This window comes from Pieris napi, chromosome 22 (genome assembly GCF_905475465.1).
Source record: "Pieris napi chromosome 22, ilPieNapi1.2, whole genome shotgun sequence".
In the NCBI taxonomy this organism is placed as follows: domain Eukaryota; kingdom Metazoa; phylum Arthropoda; class Insecta; order Lepidoptera; family Pieridae; genus Pieris; species Pieris napi.
The window spans coordinates 1,409,554-1,430,269 of NC_062255.1; the positions used below are offsets into that span (position 1 = coordinate 1,409,554).

At 33.9% G+C, this 20,716-nt stretch overlaps 1 protein-coding gene across 1 annotated transcript in view; it reads right to left on the bottom strand.

Moving 5' to 3' along the window:
• Nucleotides 1–6,707: 6,707 nt before the first annotated feature.
• LOC125060657 (ski oncogene) overlaps nt 6,708–20,716 on the bottom strand; it is a 77,052-nt gene continuing 63,043 nt past the window's right edge. The window contains exon 2 of the mRNA XM_047665646.1: nt 6,708–8,104. Within this exon, the coding sequence (XP_047521602.1) occupies nt 7,604–8,104 (501 nt within the window). The 3' untranslated portion in view covers nt 6,708–7,603. The remainder of the gene's footprint in view (nt 8,105–20,716) is intronic.

A 20,716-nucleotide genomic window follows, 5' to 3' on the forward strand; every position in this document is an offset into this window, starting at 1 on the left:
ATAAACCATAGTCGAATCTGATAGACACAATAAGATATATGTACAAAGTTTTTTACACTTACAACTGAACTTATTAGAATTGGAACCCAAAACCTCAATAATTACATTAGATAAATAGCTATGAACAACGATTAGCGTAGTACCTAGCTGTTTAAAACATGTTTCTTGTCTTTATCTATTCAAGAGCCAAGAGGTCAAGCGTATATTGAGGACGCTAGATAAAAGATACTAATAGATAGTATATCTCTATATAATATATAAAATTCTCGTGTCACAATGTTCGTTCCCATACTCCGAAACGGCTCGACCGATTCTTATGAAATTTTTTATGCATATTCAGTAAGTCTGGGAATCGACTTCTATCAATGTTTCAAACCCTTGAGTGATAAGGGGTGACCATCCAAAAAAAAATGTTTTAATTATTAGACAATCTTTTTTTGTTTTTATTTTTTTATGATACAACATGAATAAATACATTCAACCCTCAATTTTCACCCCGCTACGATATACCCCTATTTTTGAATATAGTAGATGTTTTCTAGAAATAATATACATGGCAAAATGTTTGCCGGGTCAGCTAGTATACATATATGAATACAAATCATTCATCCACGGTGATAATTGGCTGCCAATGATTTCGTGAAAATATTTACTCTTTAATCTTTATTTTACTTAATATCTTATTAAATTAAAACAGCATTTCAAATTTTCAAGTGAAGTCAGTTACAATAAAGGTTGGTAGTAAACACCACTAGAAATATCGCTAAGTAAGCAAACTATTTGTTTGGATAGGAATTATCTATCAACAATTTATTATTGTAAAATTTTAGAGATAAACACGGAACGGTAGTTTTAATAAATAATTAGTTGCAGTGAAGTGCAGACATATTCTGTGGTTGCATCATATGACTTCTTGTCTATTACATGTACCAAGTCGACCGATTATACCAGTTTTAAAATGTTCAGTATAAACTAAAGGGTTTTTATGGGGAAGCCGAGTTACAACGGGTCTGTAAATTCAAAATAATACCGCAAACGAGGAAAAAAATAGGGAAGGAACGTATTGGTAAATACCTAAGGCATACATCACAGCAAACTATTATTGACCATCGTACCTTAGTATAAACTACAAAGATTATAAAAGGAAAACATTGTAAAAAGGTTATAAATGATAATAAAAGTTATCTTCGCGGGAGATAGCAGTAATCTTAATGATAACCCTGAATATTCTATCTCTTTTTCGACCTGTTACATAACTTTAAAAGCAAATTTAGGTATAATACCTATAGAATGTATAAATTGAAGACACTGAATTGTAGGTATGAGTTAGGATTTCCTAGCTGAAGGACCCAGAGACTTTGTAATAATACTAGACAATGATGGGTAATAGATTGTTTTGACATTTGTGATTTACATTTTGAGACTTGAAATTCGGAAAAATCTTAAGTGGAAGTTCTCAATAAGTAATACAATTTCAAGCAATTAAATACTTAAGTAAGAAATATTACTTCAACTGATCCCCTTATTCATAAAGACGAAATTTTGTCTCTTTCTATATAATTCTGTTCAAACTATGATGAAGGGAGAGATGACATGTTTTATAATGATGCAATAACTGATTTAGTTTTATGAATACGGGAAATTAATCCTTGTGATTCAGGAAGGAAAAGAGATAATTATGTCTTTAATTTACGCACATATGCACTTCGGCACTATGTGCCTTTATGTAACTCAAAGCTATGTGATATGACGTCACGGAAAGTTATACGACCTTTGTACCGCAACCAACTATCATCGAGTCCGTTTGTCGTAACTAAAACTAAATCCATCTTATAACTCTGAACAAATATTATTATAAGTACTTATTTAATTTACGTAAGTGATTACAATAATCTCATTTTTATCAATTTTCCTTTCAATAATAAAATAATCAGTTTGATAAAGTATAGATAGTAAAAGTATGTAAACTTATGCATCTTTACAACATACCTAAGTATCTCTATAGCAACACAAAGCATTCGAAAGTTAATTTAATGTTCTAGCCATAGACAGTTTATGAAATTTTTTAACTGCAAAGTTTTGCATAGATATGTTATAACTTATAAGCACCGAAATAGATATGAGGAATATGATTTGAAAATAATTTTACATAATTATAGACTTGAGACGCGACCCTGAGGTCGTTAGTTCGAAAACAAAAACTGATGCAGAAATCTTAAATATTCGTAAATGAACTTTGTATTGTGTTCTTGTTAAAAACGTTTTGAATGTGTAAAGTGAATTTAAATATTAAATCCGTCTGCAGTAGGCATATTCGCTGACCTTGCCTTACCCGTTTTTAAGCGTCTAGTGACTCGAGTGACGACTGACGACTTCGTTTAATTTGATTTAACAAGACGATATCATAAACTAGTTAATATCTTGGACTAGATTTATGTCATAATAAATTCGTAATTTTGGAACAAAAGTATATAATATTGTAATCCATATTTTGGTTTTTATTACCTACCAGAGTTTATTGAAAAATAAACCAAACATAAATGATTGCTAACTTTTTTGATAGAGCGCCCTCTGTGAATGATGTTAATAATACCATATTCTATGTAGTGTGACAAATTTCCTCTCATTTGAAAAGTATTAAATAGATGGCGCTGGCGAATGATATAATAAAGACTGACCAAGAATAAAATTGGTGTTATAAATAACTAAATTAATGTTAAAACATTAAGAATTTGACAGTTATAACAAGCAAGTGTTTGACCATCATAGACATTTGAACTACATGCCATAAACAATACATAATATTCTTGGCTATTATTCGATCGATTCGATACGCCAATTCGATCATTTCACTCTTGAAAGCTTGTAAACGTATTGACTTTACACTTATTATAAAATTAAAGAGCGATGTTGGCTTCAGCATGCGACTCTCATCCCTGAGGTCGTAGGTGCGGCTGCGAGCTGTGCTCCAACGGACTTTCTTTCTATGCGCATTTAACATTCGGTCAAACGGTGAAGGAAAACATCGAGAGGAAACCGAATTGCCTTAGACTCAAAAAGTCGAAGGCGTGTGTTAGGTAGGTGATCACCTACTTTCCTATTAGATTGACAAATGATCATGAAACAGATACAGAAATCTGAGGCCCAGACCTAAAAAAGTTGTAGCGCCACTGTTTTATTTAATTTGTATTATAAAATTTACACGTATTCCATATTAGTATTTAAATGATAAGTAAAATATGCTCACAAGTTTTTATGAAATGTATCGAAAATCAAACTAGCTATCAGAAATTAATATTCTGTATTGAAAAACAAATTACCACACGCTAATGCTATGCAATTACAATTTATTTTTATATTAAACTTAAGATGACAACAGGCGCCATCTATTTCGGCTCCGTTCAATTTTGCAGGATGTTTGGAATGAAACATTAAATAACTTTAAATACTTTATTTTGCGACTGTAGTGGTAGCATTTTGAAGAGTACATGTATTTAACAAACATACATTGAGATCACAGAGTACATAACACCCTGGCAAGATACTGCGTTGCTTATTTTTACCTCCTGAATAGTTAACAAAGAATTAATTGAATTCTTAAATATAAATAAGCAGCGCCGTAACTAGTATTTAAGTGTCCAACAGTCTGACAAATCTTCCCTTTACTGTACTTACAAAAAAAATATTTACATAACTCTCTCACTGTCTTTATTTTATGTGAATACAACCCGTGGAGTTTATTACAATGATGTAGGCCCATTTCGTAAAAAATATGCAATGTTTTGATAAACTGATGCTCAATTGTACTTATTGGATATAGTTGTCAATGGTCAGTATGAATGGCGCCAAATCTGAAATATGACAGAGTATAGACAATAGAAATAACACGCCACCTATCCAAATAATAATGGAAACTCCTTGGACATAAAACATCGTGTTAAAATGATTTTATTTTTATTCTGTGTAAAGAAATAGATTTATATTGTTATAAATTGAAACATACATAACTTATTTTTAATTTAATAACATTTGCGTAAGTGATTTATTTTAATAAATAAATATAAGTTGTAATGATGTATTGAGTATCAGTAAACCCTATATAAAAGAAATGCAGTCTAGCACCATTTTCATTGACAGTGAGAGGGTCGAAACTTTTCCATCGATACAATAACGATTTAAAGCAATAACATATTCATAACAGCCTATGAAAAACCTAAACATTTTAAACCTGTACAAGAAAGTTATTACAGCGCCATCTAGCGGCGACAAACTAATTTAGTAAAATCTTTAAAATATTAAAACGCATTTTATACGGCTGACAAAATCATACAATTCATTATTCTTCATTTATAATGTTGCTCAAACATTTGTTTAAATGGATTTTTATAACGCAGCGTAACAATGAAGTTTTTTTCTACTGTTAAGTAGCAAATTTAACAATGACTCCCAAATGGCTAAGCCATAAAACAAAAATAAAATTCAGTAGTTGCCAATAAATACTAAAATTATATTATATTTACAATAATTAGATACTAGATTAGCCAAGCCAAAACATCGTAGCACCAAAAATATATCCAACAATCGGTACTGACAGAAAAGTTTCTATACAATATTAATACATATCAAAACCGGATATAATGACACAAGGGTCTAAATTCAACTGTCAAATTGACATTGCAGTCTTTATATCCAGTTTTCACGTTAAATCTAATTAAAATAAGTTATTACACTCGTCTGTGGTATGTAAATTTACTAAAAAAAGTAAATGGTAATTTTCTCGAAAAGTCTCTGACTAGAGATACCTCTTAATCTAAAACCGAATTTATAACTAATTTAACATAGCACATTATAATTTTAAGGAATTACAACACAAATATGAACAATTTGAGCTTTGCCAAAATTTGTGAAATTATATTTCACTATGCTCGGCATAGTTTCACTAACATGAATGTAAATGTGATGTTTATGTCCAAATTATCATTCAGTAACATTTAAAATATAGGGGAATGTAAAACGAAAAGTGTTGCCAATTCTAGACAGCAATAAGCGCTAGATTTGACCGCGCTTCTCCGTATAGAACGAGCGCTGACGGATTCAATATAATTCAAGCCGCTTAATATAGTGATAATAGCGCTAAGTTGCTATAAAGACATGGCGCGCTTTTGCCGATTTGTCAAATGGAATGACAGATCGTTACGCTTGTCTGTGAATGGACCACATACATGTTCGTTTTACATTCTAAGCCCGCAATTTAGAATTTGGACGTTTGAAAAACAAAAGAGGAAAATGTGTAAAAAAATAAAATTTTAGGTACATTTGGCATAGAGGAATATAATATATAGAATTGGATTTACAACAAAATCCGCGATTCGCCTCCAATACTTATCGGTTTTAAATGGGGCGTTTATGACCGCGGTAAAAATTTGGGATACCCACAAAGGTAATGTTTGATGTTTTGAAACATTATTTACAAATGCATAGTTACTGGCTACGTGATTAATAGGTAAAATGCACACATTGTGATGATAAGGGATACCAAGACTGGCAAACAAATAAAAAAGTATAAAATAAGCCTACATTAAGGCAGTGTTTTTCAAATTATTGCTCCGAACTACGATAAAATTTAAAAAAACGAATATAACGACATCAAACAAAAATGTTTTTATTCCGGTTTCTATATCCAAACGAGTTGTATTTTCTACGCCTCGTTACTTACGGCTGTCAACGTGTAAACAAATCTAGTAAAATGAACTGGTGCTCCAGGTTCGCCAATGGCGAAACAATTTCACTATAATTCGTCGTTATACCCGTAATTTTGTTGCTTATTTTAATTTCTTAATTTAGCATTTATATACAATGAGGTAGTATGCGGGTTTATCCTTATGTAAATTTTGTCAGCACATGCCCTGCCACAGATCCAAAGCCATAGATGTACTTAAGAAAAATCATGGGATTTTATATGCTCTATTGATCTCTAATATTAAAACAAATGTTTCGTCAAGACCGTAGAACAATGTCGGATTTGAAAAAAATCCAAAATCCACTTTTTATTTGGATACTACATTGACTAAATATTAAGGCTACATAAAAAAAAATTCCACGTGTTTTAAATTTCAAATAAAGCAGTCGGTAAAGTGACAGATTTGATAGAAACGTGATTTTTCTAGAAAACTGTGTAATTTAATGTTATTATTTTTATTTTGTTTCAAAACAAACCCTTTGTTTGCTTGTATGTCAATTTTCATAATAACAGAATATGTATTAAAATAGTTATGACAAAAACTAACATGATTATATTATTTTGAAATGGCTGCCCTGTAAAGTTTACTATTTGTCAGATCCGTCACTATTCTACGACTATGGCGGTTTTATCAAACCGAGAGACCACACACCAAGTTCAGGATAGGTCAACGACTTGCCATTTTATACCATAAATGTAGAAAAGGCTCCATGATATTAGATAGGCCCCTCATACGAAAACTATTGCAAAATATATCAAATGATTTGAAGAATTAAGTTCCATTTTACACCACCGCCGTTTAAAATGGAATTTTTACAAAAAATCAGTATGGACTCATCGGTCTCCTTCTGTCAAATTGTGTTTATGCAGCGATTAAAAGAGACATAATGATTTTGTCATACCAAATACTTGATGTATACCAAGTTTAGTTTTCTTTTAACAATAAGAATTGAGAAACAAGAATAATGCAAATGAAACCCAAATTGTATCGGCCATTTTAAATATATTATCATCTACGCCATGGTTTTTATTGGATTGCAAACGAGCCTACGGGACGCTCACGCAGCCCATGGGCACCCATTTTAGTTGGTGTGTTGCCTTATAAAAGAATTTTATATTAATTCGTTAAACTGAATGGATTATAAATTATTTGGTATTACAGAGGTCTATACACAGATAGGGGCCGTTCAAATATTACGTAAGTACTATATTTGTGGATTTGATTTTCTTATTTGGTGAATACGTCACCAGTAATTATTAACTTTTTTACACATTGTCTATGCTTGATAACAAAATGCATTTTCGAGGATTCCTACTGCTGGATTGTGGCTGCTGGGGGGGGGGGAAGGGATAAATTGCAGTTAAATCTGCTTACGTAATACTTGAACCCCTATTTAGAGAAAACAATTGGCAGTATGTACAAACTTATGTGGTTTAAAGTTGTATATAAATTATGCTTTATTTATTATGTGAGTATTGAAGCATATGGGAAGGTATATAATACCGGAAAATGGCACATAGACAACAGTTTTGGGGCTAGTTCACTATGCATTTACCGATCGGTGTCAAACAGTCCGGCCATACTTAGAAAACTATTGATTACCTCAATGTAACGTTCATAAACTGCGCCAGCACTGTACCAACCAATAGCTCCAAATTTTTATATGAAAAGTTCTCTCGAACGCGGCTCAATATTAAAGTTAGCTATTGGCAGATACAGGTACAAGTAATCCAAGTGCTTTGAATGGCTCCACGATCAGCACTAACCATCCAGACGCGATACCGTTAAGCACCTCAACATTTTGTACTCTAGACTTCGCTAAGCGTTCATCAAATCACAAGCCGGGTGATTACCCGCGTCGGTCAACAAGGCGGATCACTATCCCTTGGCGGAGAGGAATTCGGCTCTGGTTTCTCTTCGAGGAGTCGTTCTCTCCTCTCTATCTCTCTTTCCCTTTCCTCGAGCCTTGCCTCGCGCCTGGCGAGCTCTACCTCCCTCTCTTCCAGGGTTCGCTCGCGTTCGTTTAAACGCGCCTCTGCGTCTAACAACCGGGCAGTGAGCTCTGGGTCTGATGGGGGTGGTGACGTGGATGAAGTCACGTCGTCTATAGGCGGAGTTAGTGGTTTGAGGGCAACGTTTGGCTGGAAGTCGTGTTCGAACCTCCTGCAATCTGCTACTCGGACCACCCTTTCTGGGTGGAGGAGTTCTGGCTCCCTTTTGCCCCAGGGTCGGAAGGTCTGGGCGGTTCTGTACCGTAGATGGGCGTATGGGTCTAAATAGAGTGCGCAGCCGAAGTCTTCGCTCCTGACTTTCTTCGGTGGTGATTCTGGAGGCTCGGGTTTGCAGACAATCGTCTCCAACACCTGAAATTAAAAGATGACTAATTAGATACGAAATATCTGTATACATAATATATATAAAACAAAGTCGTGTTAGTTACATTATTTGTAACTCAAGAACAGCCGAACCAATTTGGCTGAAAATTTATGGGGAGGTAGCATAGAACCAGGAGACGCACATAGGATACCTTTCATTCCTCAAGAACGGCTGAATCGATTTGGCTGAAAATTGGTGGGGAGGTAGCTTAGAACTAGGAGACGGCCATGGATCATACTTTTTAGCCCGTTTCCGTGGGACGTGACATAAAACGTGGTACAACAAAACAAAAAGAAAAACGAAAATTTATCAGCCATCAAAATACCTGGCCATAACAATCATTACTTCAACACTTCATGCCTCAAAGAAGGAACAAAGTTTGCCGAATCAGCTAGTTATAGTATATATGTTTATTAGTGTTGTAATGTCTACAAGTAAATATTATTTAGATTATATGGCGAAATCTTGTATATCAAAACATTGTAAATATTATCAAATCCATTGGAGTATCATTGTGACGCATGAGATATAACATAGAGGTCACTCTTATCTGACACGAGATGAAAGTACATACTTTGTGTTTCATTTTACGGAAATAATAATACTTTTGTTTTTGGTATTTTATAAGGTTAATTTTTATGATATAATTTCGAATAGATTAATACAGCTATTAATATATTAAAGTACACCACATCATATTCAACAGTATATGTTACAATCTATTCTAACATACGTGACAATTATGGTGAAAATAAATTTTACAAAAAATAATAAAAATATTACACTTCCAATTTTGCTTTTTATTAGTAACTAGCTGACCTGGCTAACTTCGTTCCGCCCTGCAACCTTATAATATCGTTGTTACTTTAATTTAACTTATTTTAGGATTTCATTAATGTTAAGTATTACATTAATACAACTCTTTTGCAAATACAGAAATGTTTTATTGCTTGCCATTGCGAAAGAAGAATGGCAGTTTTACACATTAGGCATCTTCTCTCTAGCGTCAATATGGCGATACTGCATGTTAAGCACTTTCTGATATCCAACATCTTTTGATCAGGATCAAAGCATGGTTATGCATCTCCTCATTCACCTCAAGATCGGAATTTCTTGAACTGACACAAATTCGACGTAAAATGATGCATAGTTTTGTCAACAGATGGCACCATATGGTTTTTGCATTCGTAAAATTAATTAATTTATTTATTGTTATTCGACAACTTATCCGATATTTTATTGCTTATTCTGCTATTCGGGACGGAAACAAATCCAACAAATCAAAAACCATGGCCATCGGTCCAGCCGTTCTCGAGTTATAAGTGTTGTAACAAACACGACTGTCTTTTATATATATAGATTTTTTGCTTAACAACGCGGATTAGGATAATTCCGCAATAATCAATGATTAAATAATAAATAAATAATACAAGTGTTTATGGAAATATATAGCAATAATAAAGAAAATATTGTATGGTGGTACATACTGTGCGACTACAATGAATATCACCTTAAGACCTACGAATTTGCGCCGTGTGTCAGGCACCGAAGACTTCCATGCTCTATAAAGAATAGTCAAGAAAACAATTATAGACATCTGAGGCCAAAACAACATTAACAAATTTAGGTATTTAGGAAATACCCTCCTACTATTCTCAACTGCCTTTGGAGAAGAGACTCTTGGGCCGTGTGGTTCAAGTGCACAGGCGCTAATTAAAGATGTAAATTGGCGCCTGGTAGTACCTTCCTCGCTCCACGAATAAGTATCGCAATACAGCGAGGAAATGCCAGCATTAAAGGTACATTGTTACAGGAAATAAAGTTAAATTTGTTTTAATATTCTATTTATTCTTTTTTAATTACTATTATTACTATGTAGGTGAAGAATATTGAAAATATATGTATGTTGGTAATAAATTACTATAGTATTAAGAAAATAAAATTTGGACTTAGTCCCCATTTTATATTATAACGTGTAGAAGCAAAACCATGTACCTACGGAAGCTAATAAGCAGACACGATATGATTTTATCAATGACATGTCTATAAGTCTGACCGCTTTTCTGATAATGATAACATGAGTCAATATATGTTTACAGAAACGTGACAAAAAACAAATATATTCAGTAGAAGTACGAATCAGATCCATAGCGCTAATATCTGCATCATGAACATACATACACCCTCACTTTCACACCATCACACAACACACCCGAATTAGGTATTACTTATTTAAATGTATTTTTTATTTTTTCCTTTTGTAAATAAACCTATTTGTATACATTATGTATCCCATCGTTGGCTATATAGTGGTTGGTTTATAGTGTTTTTGTTTTTTTGTTATATATAAAAATCTAATTACATACTCCTAGAATGTAATAAATAAGTAAATAAAAAACTAATCTTCAGCCACAGATTTCTATATATATGCCGGGATAATTTTTCTTTTCAGGAGGAGATCAGCTGATACGTGGACTTTTGAGTGTAGAGCTGGTTTCCTCACGGTGTTTTCCTTCACCGTACGAGCGAGTGTTAAATTCACAGCCGGGGTCCAAACGCGTTGTGTTATTCAGAGAGCCACGCTTAAGCCAATATTGCTCTTATATTTTCAATTATGTCGATAAATTCCAATGATTATCACGTCATTTAACAACTACAGACAACGGAGACAATTTTAGGCGCGAACTACACCTTCAACCTGTCAATTCTGATGACATGACAGATGGTAGTGACATTTGATTTTGTCACCTATAATAATCTATTAACTCTTATGAATATGTGATATTATTTTTATATATGATGTTAATAATTAAAATTTCATTAGAATAGAATTATAATTGAATATTTTTCCAACAAATTGACAATTCAACAAAAAAGTGTAAAAAACATGTTAACGTTGTCTATGGCTTTATAACGTTGTCTATGGCTTTATCTTATCTGTGCCAGTTTTCTCCGCACTTAAACCATGAATGCATATTCAGCAGTTTTCTTTACTTTCCAAAGCCACATAATAGATGGCGCTACGAGATATGAATGTACGCTTTGGCTCATTGATAATTCTATAAGTTTATAACAACTATTTGTTATTTATACACAATATATACTATTCAATGTTCGGTTATCTGAATATAGTAAAATAAATTGTATTTGGTTTACGTTAGTACAACGCTAAATCTTTATTACCAATTTCTATCGAATTATAAATAATGTTATCAGTTCGCGATTATATTCGTTGACTATACCCCAGAGGGGTCTATATTCACAGGCGACTAACATTACTACTAACATTTAGCTAAAAGTAAATACTTCAAAATGCCCTACAACTTAAATGGAGATGGGCAGAGAAGGTAGCCCGTTATACATGACAGATGCTCTATAGAGTAACCGAATGGTCTGGTCCAAAAGGAACAAGGGCAGACTAGAGCGATGGGCTGACGAGATCGAGGGTAGCTGGAAAAAAATGGATGACGATGGCATAAAATATAATAATGGATGGAAAAAGTTGGATCCTTCTCCCGGATACAGCATCAAATCAATTTTATTTATTCATATAGATAACACAATGTACACTTATAAACGTCAAAAAAGTATTAAATGCTTCTAATTTTACATTTACTGCCAGTTCTCAAATCAAGGGCGTAGAACGGATTTGTAAGGAGCTGCAACTATTACACCATGTTCCACATGACATCTTAAGTATTTAATAGTTAATTAAAAATAAAAACAAAGAGTAGTAAATTTTATATTTATATGTTTGTTAAATGACAATAAGAAGTGGATGAATAAATGTTTATTATTATAACTAACAACATTTGAGTTGGAAATTAAATATGTTAATTCAGAATTTTATAATGTTACATTAGAATACTTAGTGAAAATCACTCTCGACTACACTTTGTAAGCGTTGCGTAACCCGTCGACGTCATTCCCCCCCAACCCCCCGGGCAAGGGGTGGTTGGATATAGGTCGCGGCCAGGCCGCAGACAACCCCCAGACAAGCCTGACGCAAGATGCGAATATTATGACGATCGATATGTTTCGTGTTGACAAAATATGTAAGAATTGTGACTAGAGATTGGCTAATGAAAGAAGATAACGAAAAAGCGCGGCAAATTCAAAAAAAGATTAGTAGGGTATCCCTTAAAGTTAGGTATATTTTGTGGATTAAACTTACTTGATACTTGAATTTATTTTTATATTTTTGACATTGATAGTAACTGTATTTCTATGAAATTAAATACTATACGTATTTAGTCTTTTACTATTGATACTTAAAATGACTAGCATTGCATGGAAAACTAAAACTATATTTATTATAAAATACAGCTTTATTCGGAATAATAAAAATCATAATCCAAAAATCAATAAAACAAAGTTTAGGTTATTATACCTGTTAACTATTCGGAAAAAAAATTATAATAGAAATAAAAATTACTAATTGCATGAAGTATCAAGACAATAATCATACTAACCTAAGAAATTCAATGACATTCTGTGTTGCCATCCGAAAGTTTTCAAATAATTCAAATATCACCTTTATTAGCCAGACTCTAGTTGACTGGACTTTGATTCAAAGATTTTGTCGACTAATTTATGTCGTTACTGCTAACATAAATTATATATAACTAAAAACATAGGCAAAGATGGAATACATCTAATGTGTAAAATTCTCGTGTCACTATGTGCGTTCCCATACTCCTCCGAAACGGCTGTAACCGATTTTTATTAATTTTTTTATGCATATTCTGTAAGTCTGAGAATCGGCTACTTTCTATCTTTCAACCCCCTAAATGTTAAGGGGTAAACCCCTATTTTTTTAATGATACAGCATAGAAAAATACATACAACCCTTAATTTTTACCCTCTACGATCAACCTCTTTTTTTATTTGTTAATTAAAACCTTATGACTGAACTCTGAGGTTTTGGTATATGTAGTGTAGTGTGTCCTAGTGTGCACTTTTTGGCAAACTTCTCCAAATCGCGCCATTTCTCTCTGCCACGAACCTGCTGTTTCCTCTCAGACATATCAAACGCAAAAAATCATTAAATTCGACCTACCGGAGGAATTTGGTTAAATTGACAGGAGGAGGAAAAGATATTTTACTAAAAACTGGGTCAAATATATACAAAGCTGACTAAAACATATAATCTCATTTCCTAAAAGGAAAATAACTTTCTTAACGCCCACGCTTAGAAGCCTTACGAATGACCAAATTTTCCACGAAAGGCTGTATCATGTATGACATCACCGAACAATGTATTCAATGGCACATATAAATCTTATTTACATAGAAAACATCAGAAACGTATATATTATATAACGAATTTTCTTTGTCCTTTTCTTTGATAAGTTCTCTACAAAAGTAAGTAATATGTGACCAGCCCTGCGATTCTGTAACTCACTTCACGAACTCACACAGCGGTTTTCGCATCGGCGGTCTCTCTCAAATCAGTCGTGAAGCAGTAAGCTGAGTTACAGAATCGCAGGGCTGATCTCGTTTTTATTTGAGTTAGCCGTTCCCTCTCTATATTTCCTTCAAATAGATAGATAAAACATGCACATGGGGTTTAAACGCACGACCTCTAGGTTAGTCACTGAAGTATTTCCGAACCGATTCGAGTTAGGGTAGTAGATGAATAATATGTTTAGAGTAGGGTAGGGTAGTTAGAACCGATTCATGAGCGTATCAATTCTTAAAAGTTTACTAGCAAGCCCTTATGCATTGAGTGCGTCCGATATTTTCGAATCCATACGATATAAGGGACCTTCAAGAAAAGAGCGTACCAATTCTTAAAAGGCCAGTAACGGACTCGGGAGTCCTTTGACATTGAGTGTGGCCGTGGGCGGTAGATTTCCGAATCCTTCAAGCCCCTTCATTTAAAGTGCTTAAGATTTGCATTAAATCACTGAAAAGTATAAACGTCTACACATGTCCTTAAATGTCACGCCATAACTTGAAATGTCACTTCTTAAATTGATCGACGATAACGATCGTTTCACAGGTTTTTATACATCGCATTTATAATTTGAATACTCGTACGAGTATTATACATAGAATTGTGTATTTAGAAACATCCAACTTATTATTATTACTAATACGATAGAACTGCCCAAGATAATTCTACAATTAATACAGTTAGTAAAAGAATATATAGATCTGACAAAGCAGAAGCTATGATGAACTCAGCTACACAAGAAATACAGCCTAAGTCGCTGTAATGTTTACCTGGTGGTTTTAGAGTTGTATCAAATCTTTGCAATATTAGTTAGTTGATGGAGAATCCATCGGCCCTACAAAAATTTGGATTGGTGGCCTCGGATTTCAGATTCCTTTTTACATTCCGATGAAAAACATTGCCACGCCAGTGAATATTCCCAGAAGAACGTGCAGCTGGATAAAAGACTTAGTCAAAAATTCAATATTCTATTATTCATATAGATAACAAAATGTAAATAGATAAATTATTCTAATTTTACATTTACTGCCAGTTCTTTGAGAACGTAGGGCGTAGAAAGGAAGAGAAGAACTGGCTATAAACTCTCCGCCACTCTTTTTAATCACCAAATCTTTTGTTTTACGCAATGTTTGTAAGGAGCTGCAACCATTACACCATGTTCCACATGACATCTTAAGTAATTAATAGTAATAAAATAAATTAGAAACAAAGATTTGTCTACTATCAGCAGGATGGCCAGCGTTCGGCCCCCTTTCCATATTTTAGGGAGAGTGACAACCCGACGAAGTGGTTTTGGCCTGAGATTATATCTATTTCGTGATAATTATTTTCCTTTATAGGCAAGTACATCAGCCTTCTGTACCTGACCGATGTTTGGATCTGAAGCATTCCGGTTTTCTTAATGTTCTCCTTTTCCGTAGGAGTGTTAACGTATTTATTTTTTAACCAATACTTTGGAATATAAACTTACATTTTACGACCATTTTTTAAGGTCCATGTTCTAAACATGGAATGACATACGTCGTAAAAAATAACGATCGTACGGTAACAATTTGAATAGTAATTGCATGAACTTGTAAAATAAAATAATATGTTTATTATGGAATATAAGATACCAAAGCTTGTACATGGTGCTTCTATTCTCGGGGAACTAAATTATCTAAACGTAACTTTTACTATTTAGAATTTATGTTATTGGAGAAATGGGTTACTACTACTAATTACATCTTAATAGACTAAATAACATTAAGATTAAGATTTAGTAATAATAAGAACATAAGTGGAAATGGGCTTGGCACATGGCTAGAGGAAGAGAAAAGTGGAACAAAAGAGTACTAAACTGGTGCCCAAGGTACAATAAACGAAAAAGAGGAAGACAACTTTTAGAAGGTGGACCAATATAAGAAACAGCGGGTGGTACAAGGCACAGAGTGGCATAGACAGGAACGGAGTGATTTGGAGGAGACCTTAGCCAAAAATGGCTACACAGATACCTAAAAAGTATGAGATGATAAATATAAATGTGTTTAGGGAGCGTTCAAGTATTACGTAACGCAATTTTTGGAGATAATTGACCCCCCCTCCCCCATGTAACTCGCCGTAACGTTTTTCAGTACCCAAGTACAGTAAGTACTGTACCCAAGTATAGTAAAACGTTTCGTGACCACCTAGTGACTCTTCAGTTACTAGTATGTGGTGTAAGTCGAAAATAATATTAACAATAACGTGTAATTCAATCCCCGCCCCGCATCGTAAAGTTTTACAAAATGACCCCCCCCCCCCCAAAATTCATTGACTTGAACGCTCCCTTAAGTGTAAAGGTATCTGAATAGTCTAATAATAATAATTAAAAATTGATAAATAGATAACTTAAACAAATTTAAAACATATGCAGTGTATCTTTAATGCTGGCATATCGCTGTATTGCAATACTTATTCGTGGGGCGAGGAAAGCACCAGCTCTTGGATCACTGGTAATCTTACTATGCAGGTGAAGAATATTGTAAACACTATATTTTTGTATTGGAATTAAGGTTAAACATGAAGGCAAGAAGCAGGTACTTTATGCTGTTCCCCTGTTCTATAAGGAAAAGCCTAAGAATTTTTCACGTTTGAACGCAACGAAAATATTTGCTACAGTCAAAACCCTTCCGGTTAGTTTATTGATGGCTTGGTCACTGTCCAATTATCATCAAACGTTGACTCAACCGGATGCCTCTCATAATTCAAAGGAAAAATTTAACGCTTTGTTTTCGTTTTATTGGGAAAAACAAATTCCTAAAATATCTTCAAAAATTTTCAGCTGTGAAAAGGCAAGGGTTTGATAGGAGAATTTATTTATTAACACTTCGTTGCATACAGAACAGGGGGCAAACGGGCAGGAGGCACACCTGATGTTAAGTGATACCACCGCCCATGGAAAATCTCAATGCAAGAGGGCTCGCGCGTAGCCGGCCTTTTAAAAATTGGTACGCTCTTTTCTTGAAGGACCCTAAGTCGAATTGGTTCGGAAATACTTCAGTGGGCAGCTTCTACATAGTGGTGGTGCGCGGCAGAAACTGCCTTGAAAAACGCTCAGTTGTGGAACGGCGGACGTCGAGGTGATATGTGTGGAATTTCGTATTCTGCCTCGACGTCCGATGATGAAACTCAGCTGCAGGTATTAATACTAAATGAAATATTAATATAATTGACTTAATTAAATGACATTTTAAGTGGCAGGAGGCTCACCTGTTAGACTCACGGTTTCAGAGGTATCGCAAGTGCGTTGCCGGTCTTTTTAGCTACTGTTAACGTTTGAAAATAAAGTGCAGAATATTTAAATGTTTGTGATGAACGACAATTAAGTTTAGAAAGAAACATTGGATTGTTTATCAACAAACTCTGAGGACCTTGAAATCGAAAACATTCCTTTGGTCCTTCGTAGAATTCGTTTCAATAGGGAATAAGAATTTCTTACCTAAGTCACCCTACATTAGGTTTAATAAATAGGAATTATTATTATAAGCTTAGGTTTAGATTCCATAAAATAATGTATTGATATAGGCAGTGTTTCGCAACCTAAGTCTCTCTAAAACTCTCTCTCTATGCCTTCAAGTATACATAATTTAATATATAAAATTCTCGTGTCACAATGTTCGTTCCCATACTCCTCCGAAACGGCAGGACCGATTCTTATGAATTTTTTAATGCATATTCAGTAAGTCTGAGAATCGGCTACTATCTATTTTACAAACCCCTAAGTGATAAGGGTATAGGGGATGATACAAATATTTTTGTTGTTATTTTTTTATGATACAGCATACAAAAATATATACAACCCTTAATTTTCACCCCTCTACGATCAACTCCTATTTTTATTATAGTAGATAGTTATTTTATTTGAACTAAATAAATGTTTTCTAGAAATAAAATATATGGCAAACCGACGTTTGCCGGGGGTCAGCTAGTTTTTAATATAAAAATTTTAATTGTTCACTTTAGAAACTTAAGTGATAGGAGGAAATTGCTAGGAAATTGCATTCTCAAAACATAATGAAAAACGTTCCATTTTCAAATTGCCCCTTTAACAATCCAATTGGCCACCTGTGAAAACACTGATCTAGAGGCTTCAGAATGTCTCTCATATCTGGGGCCGTAGATTCGATTCCCGGCTGTGCAATTGCTTGTTGCTTTCGAAGGCAAACGTCGTTAAGAAACGTCGGGTTGTCAGTATTTGCCTATAAGAAATGATCACGGAACAGATACAGAAATCTGAGGCCCAGACCTAAAAAGCGCCACTGATTTATTTTCTAAAATATCTATCTATCTTTGAAAAATATCTATAAAAAGCTTTTGTCTCCTTTCATTATTATATTTTAACTCTATTAGATGCGATAAGCTATAGTTCCAGTAATATATATGATCTAATAATATATAAAATTATCGTGTCACAATGTTCGTTTCCATACTCCTCCAAAACGGCTCGATCGATTCTTATGATTTTTTTTATGCGTGTTCAGTAAGTCTGAGAATCGAACAACATCCCTTAAATTTTTATTTTTTAGACATAACTTTGTGTTTTAATTTTTTTTATGATACAAAATACAAAAATACATATAACCCTTAATCGTCACCACTCTACGATGAACATATTTTTATTATAGTAGATAGTTATTTTTATTGAACTAAAAAAATGGTTCCTAGGCAAAACGACCTTTGCCGGTTAAGCTAGTGATAATATAAAAATCTGTTTTCCGAACTAGTGCAGGTGCACAACCAGGGTTCAAACGCACGACCTCCAGGCTGAGATTAACACTGATAAAATAATGTGTAAAATATTTCCACTAAGCGTTAGACAATTTCGATCGCCGCGTGACCGTGACAGCAAGTTTTTCTAAATATATAACCTTGGAATCGCTTAAATTTGTTGGAGTAGGACGGATTTTAATAGCAAGACCAACACTTGGTTTAACGCCTTTAAGAAGATAATTTATAGGTAAGTTTATGAGCTAAAAAAAAGTATATTATAAACTAGTTTTCTTAACGTACAAAGTAATAATAATTAAAATAGAAAAATAAACAAATTACAAAAAAACATGTGTGTCCACTTATGTACACAGCGTTAGAAGTTATACTTCTTTGGCGTAACAAGATAAAAATCTTTTTAATTTTATTATCTTAAGCCTCAGAAAGGTATTTAATACATTGAACGTTTTACTATAACGTATTATCTAGTAAAATAAAGTTTATTTAAATATCACAAAAATAATATTTCTACATAATTTAAGAAATGGATTTTTTTTATTCAAAATATTGACTATGCTTACTGCAGGGTGTTGGTGTTTTGAAATCTTTTCAGTTCTATCCTTGATTTGAGAGCAGCAAATGTATTTAGGTTCCGTTTCACAATGTATGGATAAAGTACCGAATAACTATGCAACACATAAATTATTTGGAAGATAAATTGTGCTATTTGACACTTCATCGGACTCATACCTTATGATGGACTTTATGTGACGAATAGCGCTATCTGATAGTTAAGTCGTGAAACGCAAAAATAGTGTTTATCCTACAAATCTACACTAATATTATAAAGAGGAAAACTTTGTTTGTTTATTTGTTTGTTTGTTTGATTGTAATGAATAGGCTCATAAACTACTGGACCGATTTTAAAAATTCTTTCACCATTCGAAAGCTACATTATCTACGAGTAATATAGGCTATATTTAATTTTGAACAAAAATAGGGTTCCGTAAGATATTAGGGTTTTTCGGACACAAGGTGTAAAAAATCAACAAAAAAGTTTCTTATTTTGCGTACCCTGCCTAAACTATTAAAGATAGAACCATAAAATGTTCTAAGTAATTATAGATCTTGTAAATATCTACAAAAAAGTCCGCGACACACTATACCTATCTATGTCGAGTTAGGCACAATAACCATAAATGATATAATGACATGGCAAAACGGCGTTTGCCGGATCAGCTAGTAAGTAATAAATAGCTAATTTGGAACTTATCCGTACATTGTGAAACAGACCCTTAATGTATTAATATTTTACTGACGTACAGGTGTACAAAGTAGGGAATGATATATTAGTCTAATACGACCTTACAGCAAGTTCAACAATATTTTTTCCTGTCAGCGTCTAGACAGCTGCTAGGTCAAGCATACACGTGTACATTATGTAACTAGTGTTTATAATAACTAGACAGCTGGATAATAACAACCGACTCGATCTATGTGAAGAGGAAAAATTATACATAATATAAATACCCTTCGGTTTTTGATTTTAACAAAAAAAGGAATATAATTTTGGTTTCATTGAATATGGATATGTACATACACACACAACGAAGTTTTATTTATTAGGAGTAGGCTCCCCTGATGTCAAGTGATACTGCCGCCTATGGACACTAAATGTCAGAAGCTCGCGAGTGCGTTTCCGGCCTTTTTAGAATTGGTACGGTTCTTAACGTCTAATTTGAATTGGTTCGATATCAGTGGGCAGCTGGTTCCACAAAGTGGTGGTGCGCGACAAAAACTGCCTATAAACGCTCAGTTGTGAAACGACGGACTGCGAGGTGATACGGGTGAAATTTCGTATGCCTCGACGTCTAATGGTGAAACTACGCTGTAGGTATTAATCCGAACAACTCCTTGGTGAAATACGGTAGAAGATGCAGAGACGACAAATTAAAAGCCGCCATCGCGGTTAAGCTTTTGCGGAAGGCGGGATTCTTTACACCTACTTCGCTCACTCTAACGAGCTTCATTGCTGCCGGCTCATGCCGAGGTCCGAGTCTCGCAGGGGACTTAGGCTAGCGGAAAAAGCCCATTCCGGCTGAACTACGCTTACAAAAACAGCCCGACCTGAGCTATAAAGGGAAAGCTGTAAAGGTATTCAATTAAAAAAGAAAATACTTAAAGAAAAAACTTTTTAACCGGATTAAAGTTATGTTTAATAATACATAAATTTACAATTATTTAACATAATTTTAAATCTATCCGACATTTCGCGTGCTTTACAGCGTGCGTGGTCACGGTGACTGAAGACAAAACGTGTTGGATGTCAAAAAGTATCACAGCTCTAGAGAAAGTTGCATTATCTGTATTTATTTCCCCGGAGTTGGTATCGACTAAAAGATGGAGGGTTTTG